General features: G+C 38.4%; 1 protein-coding gene across 1 annotated transcript in view; it reads right to left on the bottom strand.

Moving 5' to 3' along the window:
- The window catches only part of LOC126158394 (agrin-like), a 422,061-nt gene that overhangs the window by 125,432 nt on the left and 271,895 nt on the right, over positions 1–24,734 (bottom strand). The window contains exon 20 of the mRNA XM_049916440.1: positions 5,023–5,269. Within this exon, the coding sequence (XP_049772397.1) occupies positions 5,023–5,269 (247 nt within the window). The remainder of the gene's footprint in view (positions 1–5,022; positions 5,270–24,734) is intronic.

Here is a 24,734-nt window from a genome sequence, read left to right as displayed (position 1 = left end):
CACACACACACACACACAAACACACACACAAACACACACACACACACACACACACACACACACACACACACACACACACACCTTAAGTCTAAACTCACATTGTGTGGTGACTTCAACATAAACATAGCATGTGGAAGTACTAAAGAGAGGGTTTTCATGAACTTAATGAACAGCTGTGGGTTGTTTGTAGCAAACCAGCTCCCAACAAGAGGTGTTGCCTATCTAGACACAGTTGTCACCAACCTCAGTACTTGGGAATATAATATCAGTGTAGTTGAACCAATGATTGCAGAACACAGTGTACTAGTAACGGAGCTTATTATGGAGAGCAAAAGTAAATTGCAACCAGTCACATGGCACTCAAGTTACACATTGAGTAAAAGGGTTATCAAAGAAGAAAGATTTAATGACCTTAGAGCAGCACTGTCTAGTGTAAACTAGCAACAGAAACTTGCAGAAATGGGATCCATTGACTCATTTGAATGTCTATTCCAAACCTTAAGAACAAAATTTGATGACATTTCCCCAGAAATCCCCAAGAAGAACTCTGCAAGCAAGTCACAAGGAAGGGGAAAAAAAATTAAAGGGAATATATGGCATACAGCTGAGCTAAAGAAATTACATACAATGCATCACCAAAGTATTCAGAGACCATATGAAAATAGTCATAGACCTTCCAACTAAAGACCTGCTTCACTGTAACTATTTAAGAGCCAAAAAAATCTACAGAAAGGCAGTGGAGGATGCAAAAAAGAAACACAATGACAAGTTCATCAAAGAGGCTCATAATCCATGTAAAGCAGAATGGAATCTGGTAAATGAGCACTGGAAGAAGCCTACTTCCATCTTAAATTCTGGTAGTCCTGATGCCTTTAACCAGTACTTTGTTAGCGTAGTGTAAAGTACAGAAAATGAAATTCCAGTATCAGGCTTAGATCCAATGGGCAATATAAAAAGTGTAAGCTACACTGCCAGCCCGAGTGGCCGTGCAGTTCTAGGTGCTACAGTCTGGAGCCGAGCGACTGCTATGGTCGCAGGTTCGAATCCTGCCTCGGGCATGGATGTGTGTGATGTCCTTAGGTTAGTTAGGTTTAATTTGTTCTCAGTTCTAGGCAACTGATGACCTCAGATGTTAAGTCGCACAGTGCTCAGAGCCATTTTTTTGTAAGCTGTACTTTTAAAAACTGGAAGGAAATACACCCTGAGGACCTTGTAAAATATAGTGAAATCTTACAAGCATTCAGAGAATCGAGATATCTATGGTATGCCCTGCACAGTACTGAAGAAAATAATACCACAGCTCAATCAGCCACAGTAATTAACAAGTGTTTATCTTCTGGTATCTTCCCAGATTTTCTGAAGGTGGCACAGACAGTACCAGTCTACAAAAAAGGTAACCCATGCAAAGTGCTGAGCTTCAAACCTATTTCAATAATACCCATTCTTGCTAAAGTCATGGAGTCCGTAATGAAACATCAGATACAAAATTACTTCAAAAACAATAAACTCTTCCAGGACACACAGCATGGTTTTCACAATGGAAAGTCAACATTTACAGCAGTACAGGACTTAATCATGAAGATAAGGGAGGGGTTTGAAGATAGAGAGAGTGTGGCATTGACACTCTGCGACCTGAGCAAGGCAGTTGATTGCATCTCACAAAAGATACTGATTAATAAGCTCAAGTGTTATGGTATTGAAGGTGTAGTCCTAGCTACTCTTCAATCTATCTAGAAAACCAAAGACAAATAGTATCAGTCCATGGAGCAACCTCCCTAGAGCAAAAATTAGAGCATGGTGTATCCCTGGGATCCGTCATAGGACCCCTCCTGCTCCTTATCTGTGTCAATAATATAGATTGTATCTAAAGTCTGCTGATGATACCACGCTCTTTGCCAGAAAACATCTGAACAAACTCTGTTGAGAGCAGATGCACTCTTTGAAAGCATTAAAGAGTGGTTCATTGAAGATAAAATGAAAATGAATCAAGAAAAAACACAATATATGATATGCAGTCTCAGCAAAGTTGGCTGCCAGGACAACATGGAGGCTGTCAAACTACAAGGTTTCATGACAGACAGCAAACTGACAATGACAATCACACAGAGTATTGGTGTTCCAAGCTCTCTTGTGTTATGTACCTGCTAAGAAAACTAAAAGGCATATTAACTAACCAGTACCTATTAACAGTTTATTGTGCACTCTTTCATAGCCATATTAATTCTGGTGTGCTGATTGGAACACAAGACAGTTTTCCAGTCGTAGTCCTAAAAATGTTCAATACACTGGACCGAGAAGTGCAGACTCTGCTGCTAGGACAGTTCAAGAGGACAATTGCACAGGACTTGAAAGAATTGGAGAATTTTCCAATATTGATCGAAGTGGATGGACAAAATATATTGTATTAATATGTTATATCTGCCCTTATTTTGGATACTTTTCTGTATGTTGTATAAAATTTTAACTAAATCTTATATATGTAACCCTGATGTAGTCTGTCCAGTCACGACTGATAAATGATACAGACCTAGTAATAAAGTAATATCCATGTACTGAAAATGAGATTTATATGGACAAATAAATAAATAAATAAACATAAATCAAGAAAAGAAGGGGTTTCAATAAGGAAGTCTGAGGAACTGCGTATTTGATATTAGTAATTTTGATTTTTGAATAACCCACTGTTTATTTCAAGTAACAATAATTGTTTCCAGTTGCTCATATACCATATACTATTTTATCAACCCATAGCTTGTTCCTCCAACATGCAGATTTCATAGCTTGTCAAGTAATATGGCAATGTAAAGACAATCAAATGTTTTTCCACAATCAAGGAACATTCCAGTAACATACTTCTCACTCCCATTTTCTGTGGCAGTTTTATTTTATCTATTAGTTGTGTTATTGCTACTGAAGTTGACTTGTTTTTCAGAGAGCTATTCTGATTTTCAAATGTTAGATAGTGATGCATGAGGAACGTCACCAATTTAGTGTAATTATGTTTGAAAATACAGCTAAGATTGAGATTTGATTTGATTTTGAAATGGGTTGATAGTTTTCTGGTTTAGATTTATCAAATTTCTGGCAAACTGGGAATATTTGCACTATTTTTAGATTGTTTGGGAAACTACTTGACACAATTACATAATTTAATATTGGGGTCATGGCATCAGACACATTGACTGAGCATCTTTTTTTAATATGATAACAGAAATTTCATCATATCCTGACGATTTCAATTGTTTTAGTGGTCTGACTTTGTAACTTATATCCTTGCTGTTAGGTGGGGCAAAGTATATGATTTGTTTAAATGGAAAGACCTTATATTTATGATGTATATTGCTGAAGTGGTCACTGATGGATTTTTACAGCAGAAGAAAAGTACTTGTTAAAAACATGTGAAACCTGATGTTGGCATCCAGTGATAATTCTATCACGGTTTATTGTAAGATCACTACTGGACATGTCCTTATAAATCTTAAAGCTATTCATAACTTTCTGAAAAGTTGTAGCAGTGTTACTCAAGTTTCTTAACTTTGTCGCTGCATATTTGCTTCTAATTTCTAATGGTAGATCTTTGTAATAATCATGGTAGCTCCTAATTTCTACCTTTAGTCTATGATTATTGCCAACCTTTAGCATTGCACATTGGAAAAATATAAGTTTTTCTCTTGCTGCTTATATTTCATGATTTATACTTTCATGATTTGTATTTTTTGCACTCATTTACTAGCATGGTCATTTCTGAGTATGAGGCACTGCAGCAATAATAACAGTTTGATGCAATTTCACTGAAAGTAAGGCACTACTTTTCATATGATGGAAAATTTTTTAGCCCAAAGCTGACATTTTCAACACTATCATCATGGGTGGTTCTTTTTGAAAAATATATTTTTTCTTTCTGCTACTGGTATAATGATTTTCAGGCTTTATCAGTACCTGAACAGCATGTTGCTCAGAATGGAAAGCTTCAGAACTAAACATAAATGAAGCATGTTATGATGTTGCTAATGCATGATTTGCTATAACTGACTCATTTAACAGGAAAATGAAATTAAACTGATGTAGTATTAGCATTAGTTTTTTGAGCTGGAGTCAGTACACAGCAAGTGAATGTTTATATCACCTGTTGACATGATGTTAATCCATCATCTTCATTGAAGTATTTACTGTCTATGTCAACATGTACCTGTTGTAATTTATGCTATTGTGATTAGTTTGAGCTTTGCCTCTGGTAATCTGTAACAATATGATATAGCATCAAAATTCATAGCATCAGAGACCTATTGTTATAATTGGCTGAGATCAAATATTGTTACAACATACTCTTAGGGCTTTATTAAAATTTCTCATCAGACTGAAACTACTTTCTGTGATGACCCCAAAGGGTTGAGATATCTTTCACTCTTTTAAGTTTTGGGAGTTGACTCTTTCTGGAAATGCAGTTCCTGAAGTTTAAAATTGATTGAAGTGCAAATACATTTGATATTATTTGCCATATCTCACAGCTCGATCGTACAAGAGCAGTGCCACATATAAAAGTGCTCTGCAAGCTTTTCATTCTAATCTGGTAACAAGATTCCCAGCTTTCGAAAATACTCTCCATTGTTTTCAGTAGGAAAGAAATTGGTAATCAAAAACACAATAGGAATTGCCAAAGGCACAATATTTATTGTTTACAGATGGACAAATAAATAAATAAAATGGTAAATGATGCAATGTGACCCTTTGCAGACAGAGAACAGAGGCATCAACTGTAGTATGTCACAACTGACGCCCATGTTCTACCAGTGATGTTTTTCCATGCTTGCATGACAGTAACATTTCTCAAATATGTAGTGGCGTACCTGTGATCATTTATGGAAATAGACCTACACAAAAGCAACAAATGACTTCTGTAATTCAGATATTAGGCAGCTTGACACTTTACAGAACCCTCTTTCATCTCAATTATTCCCTGAAAGTTACAATTTTTTTTATTACCACATTATAGCACACAGAAGATTAACACTAAATACTTACATAATGTCTGCTGCTCCACTGCCAAGATCAAACTGGAATTGCACGTGCCCTCCAGTGAGTATGAGAGCTATGAAATCACCCTTGCCATGTAGTGTCTGCCCATTATAAAGGATAATACCATTAAGTGATCTTGACAGAAACCACACTTCCAATGAAAATGCTTGAACCACACCTTCTAGGCGTTGCATTTCTATGTAAGTCTCTCCACTGAATTCAGGAACAAATGTCTCTTCAAACTCTGAATTAACTGTAACAAAAGACAAAAGCCTCACTACACGAATCTAAAAATACTTCTTAATGGTCACAACCAATATAGGCAGTATGTTAATAGTGCACTGTAATTGTCCAACCTTTATTTAGAGATTAACACTGCAAAGAAATGATTACACAATGGAATTGTTTGCACTGGCCAAGAATATGGTTATACAAAATAGCCAATGACTGCAAAACAACAAAAATAAACTGGCCATGAGTTCAATGTGTGCAGGAAAAACTACTGGCATAGTATGCAGAGTCCATAAATTTTAGATTGTAGTTCAAGAGCTGAGACACAGCAAAAGTTAAACAGGCAAGTAGATACAATGTGTTTATGTTAAGACAGATGAATGTTAATGAGATTTCTGTGTAGTGCTTTGACAAAATCTTACCTGCTTTCAGTGGATGACCACAGATGTTAGCAATGATATAGTTTGCATTAATGGTTTGTCCCACCTGATGGACATGTCTCCCATGATGAGAAACAGCTGTTAGAATTCTAATTCATGGTGGAAATACTCTATTTCCGTAATGACTAATGATAAATTAAATTGGCATTTTCAGGGGAGAAAATTAGTATAAAGCTGTATAGGTTTATTTTGAGAAGGGATGCACATACTTTTCATCTATATCCAAACTCTACGAGCCACTGCAAAGTGTATGGCAGAAGGTACATCCCATTGTACCATTTACTAGGATTTCTTCCCATTCCATTCATGTATGGAGTGCAGGAATAACGATTGTTTGAATGCCTCTGCATGTGTTGTCATTGTTGTAATCTTGTCCTCACGGTCCCTATGTGAGCGATACATAAGGCATTGTATATTGCTAGAGTAACCGTTTAAAGCCAGTTCTTGAAACTTTATTAATAAACTTTCTTGGGATAGATTATGTCTATCTTCCAGATCAGTTCCTTTATTCTGTGATACTCTCCCAAGGATTAAACAAACATGTGACCATTCATGCTGCCCTTCTCTGTATATGTTCAATATCCCCTGTTAGTTCTATCTTTACAGGTCCTACACACTTGAGCAATATTCTAGAACTGGTGATTTTTAAGCAGTGATCTTTGTTGACTGATTACATTTCCCCACTATTCTACCAATAAACCAAAGTGTGCCACCAGCTTTACCCATGACTGAACTTACATGATCATTCAATTACATATCCCTACAGACACGTACACTTAGGTATTTGTGTGAGTTGGTCAATTCCAACTGTGATTCATTGATATTATAGTCACTGGATACTATGTTTTTTTGTTTCTTGAAGTGCAAATCTTTACATTTTTGAACATTTAAAGCAAGCTGCCAATTTCTGCTCCACTTTGAAATCTTACAAGGTCTGACTTAATATTTATACAGCTTCTTTCAGAAAGTGTTTCATTATAGATAATTGCATCATCTGTAAAAACTCTGAGGTTACCATTGACATTTTCTGCAAGGTCATTAATATACAACATGAACACTCAAGGGTCCAACACACTTCCCTGGGGCACACTCAAAGTTACTCTTACACCTGATGATGACTCTCCATCCAAGACAATATGCTGCGGCCTCCCTGTCCAAAAATTCTCAATCCAGTCGCAAATTTCTCTTGATACTCTGTATGATCAAACTTTTGACAAGAAGCATAGGTGCATTTTGAGTCAAATGTTTTTTGGAAATCAAGAAGTACATCATCTATCTGGTCTCCTTGATCCAATACTTTCAGTATGTCATGTACGAAAAGTGTGAGTTTGGTTTCACATTACTGATAGTTTCAGAATCCATGCTGATTCTCACAGAGGAGATCATTCTGCTCCAGATACCTCATTATGTTTGAGCTCAGAATATGTTCTAAGATTTTACAACAATAGATGTCAAGGATACTGGATGGCAGTTTTGTGGATCACTTCTACTACCCTTCTTGTGGATGGGTGCGACCTGTGCTCTCTTCCAACAATTGGGCATGGTTGTTTGTTGAAGGGCTCTATGATAGATTATTATTTGAAGAGGGCCTAACCCAGCTGCAAATTTTGTACAGAATCTCATAGCAATTCCATCAAACCCTTGAGCTTTGTTCAATTTTAACTATTTCAGCTCTTTCTCAACACCACCAACACTCATCATTCCAGTGGTATGAGAATTTAATTGGAGCAATTCTCCTCTGTTTTCCTTTGTAAAGCAACACTTGAAAACAGAGTTAAGCGTTTCAGCTTTTGCTTTGCTACCCTCAATTTCAGTTCAACTGTCATTCACTAGGTATTGGGCACTTTAAATTTAACAAGGAATTCTTTGGGCTTTGTGAAAGATTGTTTGACAATATTCTGATAGGGCAGTCACTGAAGGCTTTGTAACAGTATCGACCTATTGAAAGTCAAGAGACTTTGCACTAATGAAGCAAAGAATGAGATTTGAACAGTATTTAGTGTATAAGAGTGTCTGCAGAAGACAATATTCTTTGACTATGTGTAGTTTAATGTTTATATGCAATTAACAAATGTTTGTAATATTATGTAAGTAACAATAATTACCTTTATTTAACTATGTATAATTGTTTGTAAGGTGAAGTCAACACCAGCTCAGGGCTAAAGTTAAAAATAGGTGGAAACCAGTAGGGATTTACCAACGTTCTGGAAGGTTGGAAAAGGTGGACATTTTTTGCTGCTAACAGAAGCATGTAGGAGAGGGGAGAAGTGGAGCGGGTCAGACAGGCGCAAAACACTGTTGAGGCAGGTGACAAAAGCTGATGCATGCTGTACTCCGCACTATTGTTTCAACAAAACAAAAGTTTAATTGCTTAACACATGTGAGTGAAGGGGAAGTGATAAGGTACAAGTTAGCAATGCCTTAGAGGAGATATAAAATTACATCTGCCATGAGTGTTGGTTCCTGGATGTGAAATGGTCTAAGACATCCATTACTTAGACTGACGCAGATCCCCAGGAAAGACAAACTCATATTTGCAATGGTATAAGTCACACAATTCGATGCCACTAAGACAAGAAAAAATCTCCGCCACTGAAAAATGGTACATGCCTTCAAAGCGCCTAAATCTCCAGCAACTGTGCTCATGATGACACTACTGAAATTAACCATCAATAGTTCTGTATATGAGCTGTGTTGACAAGTTTTTGTGTGTTTTGTTCAGTATCGATGTAAGTGTCTTTTTTATACAAAACTACTCATTTAACCTAAAGTGTTCCAAGTAGGAATCCTTTCCTATACTAAAGAGAAGTAAACTGAGAATCCATTGGTGTGGAGCATTATTGCGCAGCTGAGTGTTTTCTTTTGATGTAAATTTAAATTGTCACTCAAGTGCAACAATGAAAGTAGATGTGGAGAATTGTAGATTACATTGAAAGTTTGTAAAGTAAATAACAATCCTACCTAGTGGGTGAACTTGGTTATTGGGACCTCTGTCCGTGAAATTACGTAATGTAAATATTTCAATACAACTGAAAAAACCAAGTATAAAACCTTTTGCAATCATTTCAATACTAACAAAAGTATCGTAAAAATTTTTCTTGTTTATAATACATGTTTTCAGAGGCAGTGTTGCTGATATTGCCTTCAGGAATGTAAGAAGGCATTATTGTTGTTCTGGAATTGTTATTCTGGCTGGCGACCGTGTTTTTCAGTAATATTATCACCCGCAAGTAGTAGTAGTATGACAAAATAGAAACGCTGCAACCAAGATGATACGATAACTTCACATTTGACCGTGCTTTATCCATTACACAGCATCTGAGGTCATTAGCAGTTGTTAAGGAGGTAGTTGTGTTGAAGTGCTTCAATTACCGTGCTTCAATTACCATGTGTGGATGGATATGTGTGTGTGCGCGAGTGTATACCCGTCCTTTTTTCCCCCTAAGGTAAGTCTTTCCGCTCCCGGGACTGGAATGACTCCTTACCCTCTCCCTTAAAACCCACATCCTTTCGTCTTTCCCTCTCCTTCCCTCTTTCCTGATGAGGCAACAGTTTGTTGCGAAAGCTTGAATTTTGTGTGTATGTTTGTGTTCGTTTGTGTGTCTGTCGACCTGCCAGCGCTTTCATTTGGTAAGTCACATCATCTTTGTTTTTAGGTATATTTTCCCTTCGTGGAATGTTTCCTTCTATTATAACCTGATAATATGATTAGATTGATTAGAGAAGAAATGAACAGAAAATTTGATACTATTACAGGACAGTTTAAAGAGCTAGCATGTGATCTGAATATCAGGCCTAAAACAGTAACTCAACAATTTGGTGAGCAAACTGAAGGCATTGTTGCTCATTTAGGGAGTGTAGAGAGCCAATTAGATGCTACTGCATCAGAAGTAGATGTCTTGAAAGTGAAAATGAGTACAATGAAATATCACATAGATACTGGATTAAAGGAAGTACAGGCCTAAGTAGAATTCTTAATCAAAAAGCAGGGTGAACCATTGCTGAAAAATGTGATTCCGATATCTCAAATTTGAGAGGAATGATATTTGATTCCGAAAAGATAATGGGTGTAAAAGCAGAAAAGTGTAGTACAGAAACCATTAAGTTCAGAAAACAATTTCAAAACTTGGAAAAGAAAATGTTAACTAGACCGATTTGTGAGGGTGAATTCTCAATTTAAATAAAATACTGGAAGGGGAAGACAAATTTGATCAAGACATGAAAAGTCAATTTTGGCACCCTCTAGATTTTATTAAAAATTGCGAAAGAAAGTTTCCAGGAAATTTTTAAATGTAGTCATTAGCATATTAACAGCCGAAGCTAAGAGATGGGGATAGAGTTTATATACCAAAAGCATGACTTTCGAAGATTTCAAAAGGAAATTTACAAAATAATATTGGTCTGAGGATAAACAGGAGAAGTTATGGTGTGACTTCATCATGGCCTGAATTTTTGAGCTAAGAGGGAGAAGCCCCATTAAAGACTTTTGCGAAATGTGGATGAAGTGATTGGCACACATCTGAGACAGGCATTCGGTGAGCAAAATAATCTGGGAACTATGGAGCAAACTCCCAGAAGAAATGAAAAGATTCAGAGGAAGTAATCATACTAGTTATGCAGCTTTTGTCAAAAGGGTAGAAGATGAAGACTATTGCTGTTCTACATCAGAACATAGTTCTGAAAACTATAACAACAACGTCTGTAGAAACCAAAATAGGTGAAACAACGGAAATAATGATCAAAATCAAGTGAATTTTCAAGTAAACTCTGTTCAAAGTAATAGAGGCCAAAATGATGCTTCAGGGAAAGGTAAAAGTACTGGTTCTCAAGAATCAAAAGATTCTCAAGAACATTTAAACTGAAAACCATGGCTATGAGGGGCCGTATGTGTGCAGGAAGAAATAAAGGGCCCAATAAAGAGTACGTAGGGAAAATAGGAAGGTATTACTGTCCTCAAAATGAGTATCAAACATTTAAGTATGTTGGTTTTATGAAAGAACATAGACCGAAAATGTATGAAGGATGCGGAAAGCACAGATTGATCGTGAGAAATGGTTTAATGCACTCGAGTTATACGGCAGCACTAGGAATCCCTGAACGGCATGGAAACATCCACTGCAGGGTGAAAGGGGCGTACCACCACCTGGCGACAGGGGAAAGTGGCCTTGACTCAACGCCGAGCACTAGGGGAGTTAGTAATGGGAAAGCCGGTCGCTCGCTTGGCGGAACTCAGCGAGCAGCTGGCGAGAACACTATGAATGATTTTGAGGTACAAATACTTCCTTAGTGCCATTAATAACTGCTCAATGTGATGAACAGGGGAAATGTTAGGTTCCGTAACTGGAGTGTTAGAGGAAGATGGAATGGGTGCAAAAATAACGCAATTTGCAGGTGTTAGCGAACAAGAAGGTATTGCAATAACTGCAAATAGTTTATGAGAAGGAGCTGTAGGTACGGTAGATGAAAGTGATAAGAGTTCAACTTCGGGTAGGGGCATGAAACAAGTGTTTCCAAAGAATAACCATTCACGGTTAGGAGTAGATGATCAAAGAAAGATTAATGAACTGTTCTGTGATGAGCAAAGTAATAGCAATCAAATCCAAGTAAAATTTGAGGAACCTATGTTAGTTAAAGATGTGTATGGGACTGCTAAAGGAGCAATACCAAAAGTAACATCAGGCGTAGTAATTAATAACAGGGCTGCTGGTAAAAGAGTAAATTTTCCCAATGACATTAATACTGAAAATGCTGCAGGAATGCACGAGCTGTCCTGGTGATAGAATCAAAAGGATGAGCATATTGGTTCGAGAATACTCAAATGGAATGATTTAGCGAACTTCACAAAAGGAAATCTACTGGCCCAAAGAGCAACAAAGGGAATAATTTAGGAGTATCTTCAGCTATCGAAGTAGACATGTTAGGATTTCGAATGAGAAATACCCAAGCAAACAACATGCATCCAATCTCAGTAGAAAGGGGAGAAAGTTCATTTCAGTTAACTGCAACTGATCAATCTCAAACAGGGGCTGAAACTAAAACCAAAATAGCAGATTTTTCCAAATTACCTAATACTTATCAGAGAAATGAAAGGGTATGTAGGAGCCTAATTAAAGATTTGGAACTAATTGAAAATTTGCCCGAGGACAAAAAGTATGTCTGTCTTAACCTAAGTGGGGCATCGAACAAACAGGATGCAGATGCTGTAACAGAGACAAAACCAAAAGAACTACCAGACAGGGAGAATAAAAGAGTATGCACTTTGTCTTGGGAAGACACTGATGTAGTAACAGATTTAGAACATGAAGCACACGAAGGTAAAGAGATCAATTAAAAAAAGGAACTATAAATTTAAGATTTTGTTAGATACCAGATCGCAAATAAGTGCGATGTCTCAATCGTTTTATGAAAGAATTGTGGATGAGCCTGGATTAACAGTTATGTCAGTAACAGAAATAAAAGTAATAGGAGCAACAGGGAAACTAAGTAAACCTATTAAAGTACAGGTTTTAGTGGATTTCAGGATCAAAGGTGAGAACTTTGAAGTCAATTTCTTAGTAGTACCGAATCTGTGTAATGTGTTGATCTTGGGGATGGACTGTTTAGAAAAGGAAGGTGTAGTGATTGACTGCAAAAATGAAGTCATAAGAATCAATAAGGATGAAGAGATAAAAATAGGTTTCGAGAAAATGGATGTAGAAATAGGTGTCACAAGTAAATCAATTAGTATTGAAAGAAATGAAATTGGTGGTAGACCATGCAAAATCTATACTCTATATCACGTAAAGAAGGTGTTGAGTAAAGAAGAGAAAGATTCTGAATTTATAAAATTGATAGAGGGAGTTCAAGGGTTAAGTGCTGAACAAAGAAAAGATGTTTTGGATTTATTGAGAGAGTACAAAGACATATTTTCAGAAGTGCCAGGGTTGATAAGTGGATTTGAATATCAAATCAAAACCATGGCAGATGAACCATTTCGTTTCGGCCCCTATACCATCCCTTTCGCACGAAGAGAAGCTGTACGAGTACAGATCAAAAAATAATAGAAAGGAGTGCCAGTACATTTTCGAATACCTTGATAATCATAAATAAGAAAGATGGAGGAGTTTGAGAATTAATTGATGCCTGAAACTTAAATAAAATAGTACAAAGAGAGTTAGATAGACCGGAAAATCCAAACACAGATTTGCAAAGGTTTCTCGGGATTAAGTATTAGTCGAGCTTGGATCTGACGGCTGGATATTGGCGTATCCCATCAGAAAAAAGTTGTCAAAAGCATACAGCATTTATCTATGATGGAAAATGTTATCAGTACAAGGTATTGCCATTTGGATTGAATATGTCTGTATCCATATTCATCAGAGCATTGGATTTTGTACTTGGAAGAGAGTTGTCTGCAATGATAACCATGTACATAGATGATTTGTTGATAGCTACGAAGAAGTGGAAAGAACAGTGTCAGCTGTTGAAAAGAGTGGGTCAAGCTCTGAGGGAAGGAGGAATGACACTAAAACTTTCTAAATGCGATTTCGAAAGGAAAGAATAAAGTTTTTAGGGCACATAATTTCCATGTCAGAAATCAGAAAGGACAAGGAGAAACTGTTGGCTATATCAAATTGCACCAGCACCTAAAAACAAAACGCAGCTGAAAAGTTTTTATCAGATTGTGTGGTTTTCTTTAGAAAATTTGCGGAAAATGCAGTGATCAATAGCCCCAATTTGAACAACCTTCTAAACAAAACCTGTACGTATGGGCGGCTGAGTGTCAAAAAGATTTCGAGAAAATCAAGGCAGAATTAGCTAGGAGTATAATTCCCTATCATCCCGATGGGGCAAAAACATTCTTAATGAATGCTGATAGTAGCAATTATGGAATTGGAGTAGAAATTTTTCAAGAGGAAGTATTAGATAGAGAAATCAGTTAAAGGACGATTTCATTCACTAGTCGAATCCTAACCAAAGCCGAAAGAAATTATATGGTTTCTGAAAAGGAAGCATTGGCCATTGTATGGAGTTTGAACAAATTTAGGAACTACTTATGGGGTCGACGTGTAATAATTAACACTGACCATAAAGCGTTGACCTTTTTAAATGACTGCAAATTACTGACTGTTAGTCTAACACATTGGGCACTGTTAATACAACAGTACGATTATGAAATTCAGTATGTAAAGGGAACTGACCATGTAGTAGCAGACACATTTTCATGGTTACCAAGGGGATTAGGTAATGTTCCAGAAGAAGGGTATGAAGAGGGTAATTTTCAAATAAACATCATACAGGAAACCAGGGAAAATAAAAAGAATAAAGAAATCGTTAAAAAATTTGAGGCATCATCGGAATGAGGATGACATATGGAGGGACATAAAACCACAAATGAATGATAAAAATCAACCACAAATTCGGGTATATTATAAAGTACACAAAAATGTGTTATTTAGGAGGAAAAATTAAAACAAAGAGATTTGGAGAATCTGATGGTCTGAATAAGTTCAAGACCGAAATAATAGATTACTACCATTTAGCCTTAGGTCTTGCAGGAGCTAAAAGATGCTATGACAAAATGATGCAGCAAATAGTAGTATTAAATAATGCACTAAAGAAGATCACAGAGAATATAAAGACTTGTGATCTGTGTCAGAAAGCTAAGGTTATGAATTAAAAGAATAAAGGCTTGATGCAGCATATTTTGCTACACGATACTTTGTAACTAATTTCAGTGGATCCATATGAATCTATACTGAAAACAGTAGGAGAATGTGTACAAATTTTTGTGGTTCTACATGTGTTCACAAAATATATAAAACTGTATCTGATAAAGAAGGCTACGACAAAAGTTCCGTTCAAAAAGATGGAAGCTTATTAGAAAGAGACAGGAAAACCAAAGGCTGTATTGTCAGATAACGGACCTCAATTTGTTTCCAGAATTTGGAAAGAGGGTCTGAAAGAGTTGGGAATAGAGGTGAAACATACAACAGTATATCACCCAGCAGAAAACCCAGTGGAACACTGTATTAGAGAAATAGGACGATTAATAAGAACCTATTGTAGTAGTAACTATAACGCTTGGGGAAGATATGTTAGTGAATTTGAAAGAGCGTTGAATGTGTTACCCCATAGTTCTACAAGCTTTTATCCAGATGAGATAATGCTGAAAAATGAAAGCAGAAGTTTGCTATCTAAGTTATTATCATTTCCAGCAACTAATGGTATCCCATCGGATGAAAAGAAGGAGATGATTTGAATGAAAATGAAGAAACAGGCTGAGGTGAATGCAAAAAGGCATGATGTAAAAGTAAGAATATAAAGAGGGAGATTTAGTCTTGGACAAGGCGCATACTAGATTGAGCGAAATTAATCAGGAAATTTCAAAATTTAATTTTATTTACAAAGATCTACTTGTGATAGAGAAGCATCTGCGTGACAATGCCTACAATTTGGTATTTCTGATATCAGAGTGAAGGTACGGTCATCACAATGTCGAAAACATTAAAAGATATTATGTCCATTATAATTATCCTAATTATCCGGACTGTTATGCCGTGGTCGGTTGATGAATTTTGTCTCAATTCCCAACGTTTCGTCTCTGACTGCGGGAGACATCTTCAAGGGGGTCCGTAGGTCGATGGAAGGTCCAACACACCCACCGGCTTGCTGCTGACTGCCGCTAAATTCCGTGTACGCGCGCTCCCGCACCATGGCGTGACGTCACGTGTTTTGAAAACGTCAGTGCAATTGGCCGCTGTCCATCGCCGTCGATCGCCGTTGCCATCACCCAGTAGTGGGCGGTTGGTACATATCTTCTTTAACACTGGCATCCATATTCCGTTTAATTTCACGCCCTCCTCCTTTTGGTTGAAATTATTTGGGTGTTTAGCGATTTCGATTGCCTCCCTGTAGAGCCTTTCGTAGTATCCGCTTGTGGCCGCTAGTACTTGTGTCTCCTCAAAACGAATATTATGGTTCCCTGGCTGGAAAGCATGCTCCGCAACAGCTGATCGTTCCGTTTCTCCTCTTCTACAATTGTGCTCTTCCAAACGTTTAGCAACAGTTCTTTTAGTGGTACCCACATAAACATCACCACAGCTGCATGGGATCCTTTACACTCCAGCTTTTTCCAAAGGTTTGCGAGCGTCCTTGGCAGGCTTAAGGTATTCCTGTGTCTTCCTGGTGGGCTTGTAAATTACAGTAATATTCCGCTTCGTCAAGATCCTCCCTATTCTTTCCGTTACATTTTTAACAAACGGCACGAAAACCTTAGATTTTGGAGTAGCCTGTACGTCAGTATGATTTCTGCACGTTTTATTTCGGCGGACGAATATCCGTTCTTCATTAGTGCATTGTGGAGATGTTCCATCTCAGCGTCGAGCAACTCAGGCTCACAAATATTTCTAGCTCTGTCCGCTAACGTCTTGATAACACCCCGCTTCTGTTGTGGGTGGTGGTTCGAATCCCGGTGTAAATAACGATCCGTGTGCGTGGGTTTGCGGTATACTGAGTGGCCCAAACTACCGTTTTCATTTCTAAAAACAAGCACATCGAGGAAATGTAATTTGCTGTCTACCTCCTCCTCCATTGTAAACTGAATTCTCGAGTTTATACTGTTCAGATGTTCGTGGAACCGGCTGTTTCTATAACAGTGGGTGAGAGAAGAGCTTTAAAACTCCTGAGTTGGTTCTCCCAGCTGACAAAGGAATCGCAACGGTGATTATGGATGTGGCCGACTATCAGAGTAAAATTACTGATCTACTGGATCCGCAAGCATATAGGAAGCTGAATAAGGACCCCACTAACAACGTTCTCAGAACTGTGTCGCGGTTAATAAAAAAGTCCTCCATTGAAGAGAGTGTACAGAAAGGTCTCTGCAATTCGGTTGCGCTACCACCGAGGCTTTATGGATTGCCCATAATTCATAAAGAAAATGTGCCGTGAAGACTGATACTAAGTGCCATTGGTTCGCCCACCTACTCGTTAGCCAAGTTTTTGACTACGCTGTTGAAACCACATGTGGGCCGTTCGGACTCTTATATAAAGAATTCGACATATTTCATCAGCAGATTGAATGGCATAGTGGACCAGCCGGAGGACATATTGGTCAGCTTCGATGTGGTATCGCTGTTTACCATGGTTCCACTTAATGATGTATTGGAACAGCTGGATCGAATTTTTCCTGCCGATATTTCAGAACTGTTTAAGTGTTGTTTGACGACCACATACTTCAAGTGGAATGAACAGTTTTATGAGCAAACGGATGGCGTGGCTATGGGAAGTTCGGTAATTGCAAACTTTTTTATGGAGAAATTCGAAGAACAGGCCTTAGATACTGCCAGCAAAAAACCAAATGTATGGTTCCTATACGTGGATGACACGTTTGTGCTGTGGAGACATGGTAGGGAGGAACTAAGCCGGTTCCACGAACATCTGAACAGTATAAACTCGAGAATTCAGTTTACAATGGAGGAGGAGGTAGACGGCAAATTACATTTTCTCGATGTGCTTGTTTTTAGAAACGAAAATGGTAGTTTGGGCCACTCAGTATACTGCAAACCCACGCACACGGACCGTTATTTACACCGGGATTCGAACCACCACCCACAACAGAAGCAGGGTATTATCAAGACGTTAGCGGACAGAGCTAGAAATATTTGTGAACCTGAGTTGCTCGTCGCTGAGAAGGAACATCTCCACAATGCACTAATGAAGAACGGATATTCGTCCGCCGAAATAAAACGTGCGTTGAGGCAGACAGGCAGAAATCATACTGACGTACAGGCTACTGCAAAATCTAAGGTTTTCGTGCCGTTTGTTAAAAATGTAACGGAAAGAATAGGGAGGATCTTGACAAAGTGGAATATTACCATAATTTACGAGCCCACCAGGAAGATACAAGAATACCTTAAGCCTGCCAAGGACGCTCGCAAACCTTTGGAAAAAGCTGGAGTGTATAGGATCCCATGCAGCTGTGGTGATGTTTATGTGGGTACCACTAAAAGAACTGTTGAAGGGAAATTGTAGAAGAGGAGAAACGGAACAATCAGCTGTTGCGGAACATGCTTTCCAGCCAGGGAACCATAATATTCGTTTCGAGGAGACGCAAGTATTAGCGGCCACAAGCGGATACTACAAAAGGCTCTACAGGGAGGCAATCGAAATCGCTTAACACCCAAATAATTTCAACCGAAAGGAGGAGGGCGTGAAATTAAACGGAATATGGATGCCGGTGTTAAAGAAGATGTGTACCACCCGTCCACTACTGGGTGATGGCAACGGCGATCGACGGCGATGGACAGCAGCCAATTGCACTGTTGTTGTTATGGTCTTTAGTCCTGAGACTGGTTTGATGCAGCTCTCCATCCTACTCTATCCTGTGCAAGCTTCTTCATCTCCCAGTACCTACTGCAACATACATCCTTCTGAATCTGCTTAGTGTATTCATCTCTTGGTCTCCCCCTACGATTTTTACCCTTCACGCTGCCCTCCAATACTAAATTGGTGATCCCTTGATGCCTCAGAACATGTCCTACCAACCGATCCCTTCTTCTGGTCAAGTTGTGCCACAAACTTCTCTTCTCCCCAATCCTATTCAATACTTCCTCATTAGTTATGTGATCTACCCATATAATCTTCAGCATTCTTCTGTAGCACCACATTTCGAAAGCTTCTATTCTCTTCTTGTCCAAACTATTTACCGTCCATGTTTCACTTCCATACATGGCTACACTCCATACAAATACTTTCAGAAATGACTTCCTGACACTTAAATCTATACTCGATGTTAACAAATTTCTCTTCTTCAAAAACGCTTTCCTTGCCATTGCCAGTCTACATTTTATATCCTCTCTACTTCGACCATCATCAGTTATTTTGCTCCCCAAATAGCAAAACTCCTTTACTACTTTAAGTGTCTCATTTCCTAATCTAATACCCTCAACATCACCCGACTTAATTCAACTACATTCCATTATCCTCGTTTTGCTTTTGTTGATGTTCATCTTATATCCTCCCTTCAAGACACCATCCATTCTGTTCAACTGCTCTTCCAAGTCCTTTGCTGTCTCTGACAGAATTACAATGTCATCGGCAAACCTCAAAGTTTTTATTTCTTCTCCATGAATTTTAATACCTACACCGAATTTTTCTTTTGTTTCCTTTACTGCTTGCTCAATATACAGATTGAATAACATCGGGGAGAGGCTACAACCCTGTCTTACTCCCTTCCAAACCACTGCTTCCCTTTCATGTCCCTCGACTCTTATAACTGCCATCTGGTTTCTGTACAAATTGTAAATAGCCTTTTGCTCCCTGTGTTTTACCCCTGCCACCTTTAGAATTTGAAAGAGAGTATTCCAGTCAACATTGTCAAAAGCTTTGTCTAAGTCTACAAATGCTAAAAACGTAGGTTTGCCTTTCCGTAATCTTTCTTCTAAGATAAATCGTAAGGTCAGTATTGCCTCACGTGTTCCAGTATTTCTACGGAATCCAAACTGATCTTCCCCGAGGTCGGCTTCTACCAGTTTTTCCATTCGTCTGTAAAGAATTCGTGTTAGTATTTTACAGCTGTGGCTTATTAAACTGATTGTTCGGTAATTTTCGCATCTGTCAACACCTGCTTTCTTTGGGATTGGAATTATTATATTCTTCTTGAAGTCTGAGGGTATTTCGCCTGTTTCATACATCTTGCTCACCAGATGGTAGAGTTTTGTCAGGACTGGCTCTCCCAAGGCCGTCAGTAGTTCCAATGGAATGTTGTCTACTCCGGGGGCCTTGTTTCAACTCAGGTCTTTCAGTGCTCTGTCAAACTCTTCACGCAGTATCGTATCTCCCATTTCATCTTCATCTACATCCTCTTCCATTTCCATAATATTGTCCTCAAGTTCATCGCCCTTGTATAGACCCTCTACATACTCCTTCCACCTTTCTGCTTTCCCTTCTTTGCTTAGAACTGGGTTTCCATCTGAGCTCTTGATGTTCATACAAGTGGTTCTCTTATCTCCAAAGGTCTCTTTAATTTTCCTGTAGGCAGTATCTATCTTACCCCTAGTGAGATAAGCCTCTACATCCTTACATTTGTCTTCTACCCATCCCTGCTTAGCCATTTTGCACTTCCTGTCGATCTCATTTTTGAGACGTTTGTATTCCTTTTTGCCTGCTTCACTTACTGCATTTTTATATTTTCTCCTTTCATCAATTAAATTCAATATTTCTTCTGTTACCCAAGGATTTCTACTAGCCCTCGTCTTTTTACCTACTTGATCCTCTGCTGCCTTCACTACTTCATCCCTCAAAGCTACCCATTCTTCTTCTACTGTATTTCTTTCCCCCATTCCTGTCAATTGTTCCCTTATGCTCTCCCTGAAACTCTGTACAACCTCTGGTTCTTTCAGTTTATCCAGGTCCCATCTCCTTAAATTCCCACCTTTTTGCAGTTTCTTCAGTTTTAATCTACAGGTCATAACCAATAGATTGTGGTCAGAATCCACATCTGCCCCTGGAAATGTCTTACAATTTAAAACCTGGTTCCTAAATCTCTGTCTTACCATTATATAATCTATGTGATACCTTTTAGTATCTCCAGGGTTCTTCCATGTATACAACCTTCTTTCATGATTCTTAAACCAAGTGTTAGCTATGATTATGTTGTGCTCTGTGCAAAATTCTACCAGGCGGCTCCCTCTTTCATTTCTTAGCCCCAATCCATATTCACCTACTACGTTTCCTTCTCTCCCTTTTCCTATACTCGCGTTCCAGTCACCCATGACTATTAAATTTTCGTCTCCCTTCACTAACTGAATAATTTCTTTTATTTCATCATACATTTCATCAATTTCTTCGTCATCTGCAGAGCTAGTTGGCATATAAACTTGTACTACTGTAGTAGGTGTGGGCTTCGTATCTATCTTGGCCACAATAATGCGTTCACTATGCTGTTTGTAGTAGCTTACCCGCACTCCTATTTTCCTATTCATTATTAAACCTACTCCTGCATTACCCCTATTTGACTTTGTGTTTATAACCCTGTAGTCACCTGACCAGAAGTCTTGTTCCTCCTGCCACCGAACTTCACTAATTCCCACTATATCTAACTTTAACCTATCCATTTCCCTTTTTAAATTTTCTAACCTACCTGCCTGATTAAGGGATCTGACATTCCACGCTCCGATCCGTAGAACGCCAGTTTTCTTTCTCCTGATAACGACATCCTCTTGAGTAGTCCCCGCCCGGAGATCCGAATGGGGGACTATTTTACCTCCGGAATATTTTACCCAAGAGGACGCCATCATCATTTAATCATACAGTAAAGCTGCATGCCCTCGGGAAAAATTACGGCCGTAGTTTCCCCTTGCTTTCAGCCGTTCACAGTACCAGCACAGCAAGGCCGTTTTGGTTATTGTTACAAGGCCAGATCAGTCAATCATCCAGACTGTTGCCCTTGCAACTACTGAAAAGGCTGCTGCCCCTCTTCAGGAACCACACGTTTGTCTGGCCTCTCAACAGATACCCCTCCGTTGTGGTTGTTACCTACGGTACGGCTATCTGTATCGCTGAGGCACGCAAGCCTCCCCACCAACGGCAAGGTCCATGGTTCATGGACTGGCGTTTTCAAAACATGTGACGTCACGCCGCGGCGCGGAAGTGCGCGTACACGGAATTTAGCGGCAGTCAGTAGCAAGCCAGTGGGTGTGTTGGAACTTCCATCGACCTACGGAGCCCCTTGAAGATGTCTCCCGCAGTCGGAGACGAAACGATGGGAATTGAGACAAAATTCATCAACCGACCACGGCATAAAAGCCCGGATAATTATAATGGACATGATATTTCCGGCTGTGAAAGTCTAAATTTTAGTATTAAAAGATATTTTCCTCGAAGAGTAGAGGAATGAAAAATGTTAAAGTCTTTACAAAAAATTTGTATGTTAACAAAGTTGTAAATGTTGAAAAATTTAAAAAACCTCAATAGTTTATGTTGAAAGTAGTACCAGAAAGTGAAAACAGAGATAAATTTTCAAAATTGGAAAGAAGGGACTGTTAAGTTACTTTCGACAGCCAAAAAGTGAAGTTTGCAATAGAAATGTGATGAAGGAACTGTTGTGACTTCCGACAGTCTGAAGTAGTGCATTTCATTAAATCAAAAACGTGAAATTTTATTGACTGTAAAAATTAGTTAAGAATTGGAAATGTTCAGGTCAAGCATTGTCCAAATGATACTAGCAAATTTTATTAATATTGTAATGTGAAAGGAAGATATGAAGAAGTGTTGTGCCCTAAGCACATAATAGTGTTTATGTTTTACTCCTGATATCTGGAAGTAAAACAGGGGCATGTGTAACACTATCAACCATTTGAGAGTCGAGAGACTTTGCACTAATGAAGCAAAGAATGAGACTTGTACAGTAAGTAGTGTACAATAGTGTCTGCAGAAGACAATATTCTTTGACTATGTGAAGTTTGATGTTTATATGTAATCAACAAATATTTATAATGTTATGTAAGTAACAATAATAATCTTTTATTTAACTATGTATAATTGTTTGTAAAGTGAAGTCAACACCAGCTCAGGGATAAAGCTAAAAATAGGTGAAAACCAACCTTCTGGAAGGCTGGAAAAGGTGGACATTTTTTGCTGCTAACAGAAGCATGTAGGAGAGGGGAGAAGTGGAGCGGGTCAGACAGGCGCAGAACACTGTTGAGGCAGGTGACAAAAGCTGATGCATGCTGTACTCCGCACTATTGTTTAAACAAAACAAAAGTTTAATTGCTTAATACATGTGAGTGAAGGGGAAGTGCTAAGGTACAAGTTAGCAATGCCTTAGAGGAGATATAAAATTACATCTGCCATGAGTGTTGGTTCCTGGATGTGAAATGGTTTAAGACATCCATTACTTAGACTGACACAGATCCCCAGGAAAGACAAACTCATATTTGCAATGGTATAAGTCACACAATTCGATGCCACTAGGACAAGAAAAAATCTCCGCCACTGAAAAATGGTACATGCCTTCAAAGCGCCTAAATCTCCAGCAACTGTGCTCATGATGACACTACTGAAATTAACCATCAATAGTTCTGTATATGAGCTGTGTTGACAAGTTTTTGCGTGTTTTGTTCAGTATTGATTTAAGTGTCTTTTTTATACAAAACTACTCATTTAACCTAAAGTGTTCCAAGTAGGAATCCTTTCCTATACTAAAGAGAAGTAAACTGAGAATCCATTGGTGTGGAGCATTATTGCGCAGCTGAGTGTTTTCTTTTGATGTAAATTTAAATTGTCACTCAAGTGCAACAATGAAAGTAAATGTGGAGAATTGTAGATTACATTGAAAGTTTGTAAAGTAAATAACAATCCTACCTAGTGGGTGAACTTGGTTATTGGGACCTCCTGTCCTTGAAATTACATAAAGTAACTATTTCAATAAAACTGATAAAAACCAAGTATAAAACCTTTTGCAATCATTTTGATCCAAATAAAAGTAATGTAAAAATATTTCTTGTGTATAATACATGTTTTCAGAGTCAGTGTTGCTGATCTTACCTTCAGAAACATAAGTAGGCATTTTTGTTGTTCTGGCACTGTTTTCATGGACCAAAACTTTCTAAGTGTGTGGGTGTGACCAATTCTGACTGCAGTCATGGTTCAGCTATCTACATGCATTAGCCTGTTCCTTCAGTGATAGAAATTATTAAAAGAGAAAAAGTTTTGAAAAGAACCAAAATATAGTAAAGACAAAATTTGGTGAATTTGTTGAATAACTTCAATCGATTCGTCATTTTGGCTGTCGACCATGATTTTCCGGAATAACGTCAATTGATTTGTCATTTTGGCTGGCAACCACGTTTTTCAGTAATACTATTACTTGCAAAAAGTAGTAGTCTGACGAAATAAAAAAGCTGCAACCAAGACTATACAATAACTACACATCTGACCAAGCTTTATCCATTACGCAGCATCTGAGGTCACTAGCAGTTGTTAAGGAGGTAGTTGTGTTTAAGTGCTTCAGTTACTGAAGCTAGAATAACATATGAAGTACCAAACGTAACTGGAACAGTAGAAACGGTGAGTGTTGTAAGCGGCCTTTAGACAGGACTAGAATAAATACCACATGTACATACTATCCTTATATATGTCTTAAGGTGACAGAACAGCATTTACCTCGCCATGCTACCATTATAGCTTCTTGCATATTTCTCTTGATAGCCAAATGCATTTCATTCAGCTTCTCTCTATCCACAGTCCTGTGCTTTGTTTTACACCAATTATGCAGTAGTCTCTGTTTCTTTAGAACTTTCTTTACGGTGACTGTATACCATGGAAGTGTTCTACGTGGTACATATGTGTCCAGTGGATGGTTAACCATTCTTTTAAACTTGAGTCATAGTTCCCAAACATGTACCTTCCCAGTGGTGAAAGTTTTCAGCAAACTTAATTTAATGCTGTTTGTTCACTTTCCTGTAATACGTTGCACTAGCCAAAATGCAGCCTCAGTGTGAATGCTTTTCTTGAACACAGGATGAATTGGCTGATGTTTGTAAACAGCTGGATACCACCATGACCACTGTCAAACAATTGGCAACTGCAACAAATTGGTGTGTTGGCAGAGCTCCAGATACTCATGTGCCTGTGATACCAGTACCAAAAGTACCTCAAATATTATCCTCTCCTGTGGATCCATCTCTTCTCCAGAAAGTACAGGATCTGTCATTACACACCCACTTTTTTTTTAATGTAGCAGTGCTTTTTTATGCTAACCACTTTTTTTATCTCATTTTGTTCATTACTGTTCCTTGCATTTGTTCAGGGTGGATGTCCTGTGAAACCCATCCAAGTTCACCACTGAGCCATTCGCTCAGTTTTTTAATTAAAGAGGGCAGCTAACACTCCAACCAAACATGCTGAGATAGTGTGCCAGTATTCCACTTGACTGTGAGTGTGGTGTTTCAGTGGTAGATGTAGGCATCCTGTACAATGTGGACAGGGACCAGGGAGGACTTAGGCTGTTATACTGATCCCCACAACCAAGAAGTTCAAGGAGCTGCCTTTCACGGAAACTGAGCC

Source organism: Schistocerca cancellata, chromosome 2, assembly GCF_023864275.1.
Source record: "Schistocerca cancellata isolate TAMUIC-IGC-003103 chromosome 2, iqSchCanc2.1, whole genome shotgun sequence".
NCBI classification, from domain to species: domain Eukaryota; kingdom Metazoa; phylum Arthropoda; class Insecta; order Orthoptera; family Acrididae; genus Schistocerca; species Schistocerca cancellata.
This window is presented reverse-complemented; position numbering and strand designations above follow the sequence as displayed.